At 51.5% G+C, this 2,500-nt stretch overlaps 1 protein-coding gene across 2 annotated transcripts in view; it reads right to left on the bottom strand.

Moving 5' to 3' along the window:
* The window catches only part of LOC125033979 (flocculation protein FLO11-like), an 82,642-nt gene that overhangs the window by 74,986 nt on the left and 5,156 nt on the right, over positions 1 to 2,500 (bottom strand). For both annotated transcript variants that reach the window (XM_047625584.1, XM_047625585.1), the window contains exon 2: positions 2,323 to 2,500. This exon is cut by the window's right edge and continues 1,300 nt beyond it. In XM_047625584.1, the coding sequence (XP_047481540.1) occupies positions 2,323 to 2,500 (178 nt within the window). The remainder of the gene's footprint in view (positions 1 to 2,322) is intronic.

Here is a 2,500-nt window from a genome sequence, read left to right as displayed (position 1 = left end):
AGAGGCTCATACACGCAGACACACACGCATGCTACTACACCTGTCCGACCTGTTGTTGTGAGCCAAAAGCAAAGTGTGTTTAGGTGCGACTTTTTACATAACTTTCCATCCTCGTCTCGTTTTATTTGTCCTACTTCTACGCAGGAGGCTGCTCGGTGCGGAGACGCGGGGGTAACGGGGTCGATGTGATCCTGGCATCTGTCGTGCCATCAGAGATCTAACACATGACATGGTTCACTGCAGGAAGCAATTAAAGCTGTGGAAACTGCTGCTAAGGATTTACATCTATCATAAAATCTGTAAAAACGTTTCAAGTTGGCAAATCCGCCCTGAAACCCGCCGTGCGAATGGGTGCGTCACCATAGGCACTTTATGCTGCACCTCACGCTCTGGCAGCCGTCGGCACCATACACTGTGCACAGCATACGGTAGTCCCGGCGGTCACGGGGAGTTAACAAACACAAGTCATTAACTCTGGTTCCTTGCGGTCGCTTCCGTGGGACGGCCCGCACCTGCCGCCCTAGCCGCTGCCGCCCTCTGCTTATCCACACTTGCTACCTCCTCCCTTCGCCTTCCTCCTCCTCTTCCCCTTCCTCTTTTCCTCTCCACCCGTGCCTACTTCCTCAATCATCTTCCTTCTGTGTCATTTCCGTTTAAACCGTCTTCTGCCACGCCTTGTAATGTCATTTGACGGTTTCCTAAAAAATAAGTTCCGCCAAATAGACTGTCTGTATATGTAAACAGCCAGAGAGTTACTCAGACGCAAAGATGCGCCCATGAACACGCAGACACATTCACACTCACTCACACACACACAAACACAAACACACAGGCACACTCACAATCACACACACACACACACACACACACACACACACACACACATACACAAACGCCTAGAGAACTCGCATGCCAAGTTCGTCACAATCAGCAATGCCAACGACGCCCCGCTGACCGCCCCGCACGCGACGCTGAATACCTTAGCGAAAAGTCCCCAGCCCAACTTGATTTCCGGACTCCGGCGTTTCCCTCGCCCTGGGCGGAGGCCACGAGTCCGCACGTCACGCGGGGCCGTGAAACAGGTAACCCGAGTCCGAGAGGCGCCGCCGCATCGCTGCTTGGAGATGCGGGCGCCGATCTCGCTCCTGAGGTCGGTCCCTGTGCTGGCTCTGGGTAGCAAGAGAACGCATGCACCAGCCTGAAAGACGCAGGCTGTACGGAAACGGTGGTCGGCAGCGGGACAGATGTCAGGATGTCACTGGTTTTATGTAAACTAAATGAAGCAAAATAATAGGAACGTCAACCACAGTTATTATCTACTGTGTAATGATTAAAAATGCATTTAGCAATCCTCCTATAACAGCATTTTATTATTTTCATCTAAAGAGTGAAGGTCGTGTTTTTAATTTAGAAAAAGAAACATGAGTCGGAGTGTAACAAAGACGACCCTTCGTGACAGCGGGTTTCGAAGCGGCTTCTGCGGGTTCGAGGCAGGTGTCACGTGCGGCGCCGTCATTCGTTTTTGTTTCTCTGCTTGGTCAGCCCTTCGTCTTTGCTGCCTGCGTGCTGAGCTCTCATAACACTGGCTTTATGTTAAGCCTTCGCTGGCAGTAAGTGACAAATATTTATAGTTTTTTTTATTATTTCATGTTCTTTTTTTACTTATACCTCATCCTTTTTCCTCGGCACAAAGCCCCCTGTTCTCCCTGCATAGGAACGGGCTGTGAGCGTGTGATGGAGGTGCGCCCCACCATTCCGAGGCCTGTTAGCTGCTCTACCTACGCCTCGCTCTCACCCTCTCCCTTCCCCTCCCACCCTTTCCCCTCCCTTTCCCTCCATCTCCCCTCTCTTTCCTTCCATCTCCCCTCTCTTTCCCTCCATCCTCTCCCCTTCCCCTTCCTTGCCTCCACACACTCCCCTTCCTTTTCCTTGCCTCCTCCTTCTCTCCTCTTGTAAAATTTATTCAAATAACCATGATGATCCCCCTGCCCAGAAGTTGGTGAAAACAATATTGGAGAAGAATGTTAATCGTGTTGGCTTTAAGAATCAGGATAGCAATAGGTGGAATGTGCATCAATCCCATCATTATTATTAGACTTACCGGCATTACTTTTCTTTTCCGTTGTTATTAGTATCAATGATCACGATTGGGTACCTACTAGTATCATCTTGCACTTTTTATCATCATCAGAGGCAGTTGCAGCATTGCCATCATGATCTAGCCTCTTGCTCTGATACGAAACCCGGGGGGAGACCCCTCCTCAGTCCTCCCAGTGGGGTCGCCCTGCCTACAGAGGAACACGTGCCCTTAGTGGTACTTACGATCTCTTTGCGAAGAAATTGCATTTTACAATCTAGCGGCGTCTTCTTCGAGGCGGCGGCTGCTCGGCTTCCTTCTGCGGGCGCGGCCCCGGAAGCAGCGTCCTGCGCTGATGTGACATCGGGACTCCCTGAGGCGTGCTGTGGCGCGGGGTCCTGGCTGCTGCTGCTGGAGGGGGAG

This window comes from Penaeus chinensis, chromosome 17 (genome assembly GCF_019202785.1).
Source record: "Penaeus chinensis breed Huanghai No. 1 chromosome 17, ASM1920278v2, whole genome shotgun sequence".
NCBI classification, from domain to species: Eukaryota; Metazoa; Arthropoda; class Malacostraca; order Decapoda; family Penaeidae; genus Penaeus; species Penaeus chinensis.
This window is presented reverse-complemented; position numbering and strand designations above follow the sequence as displayed.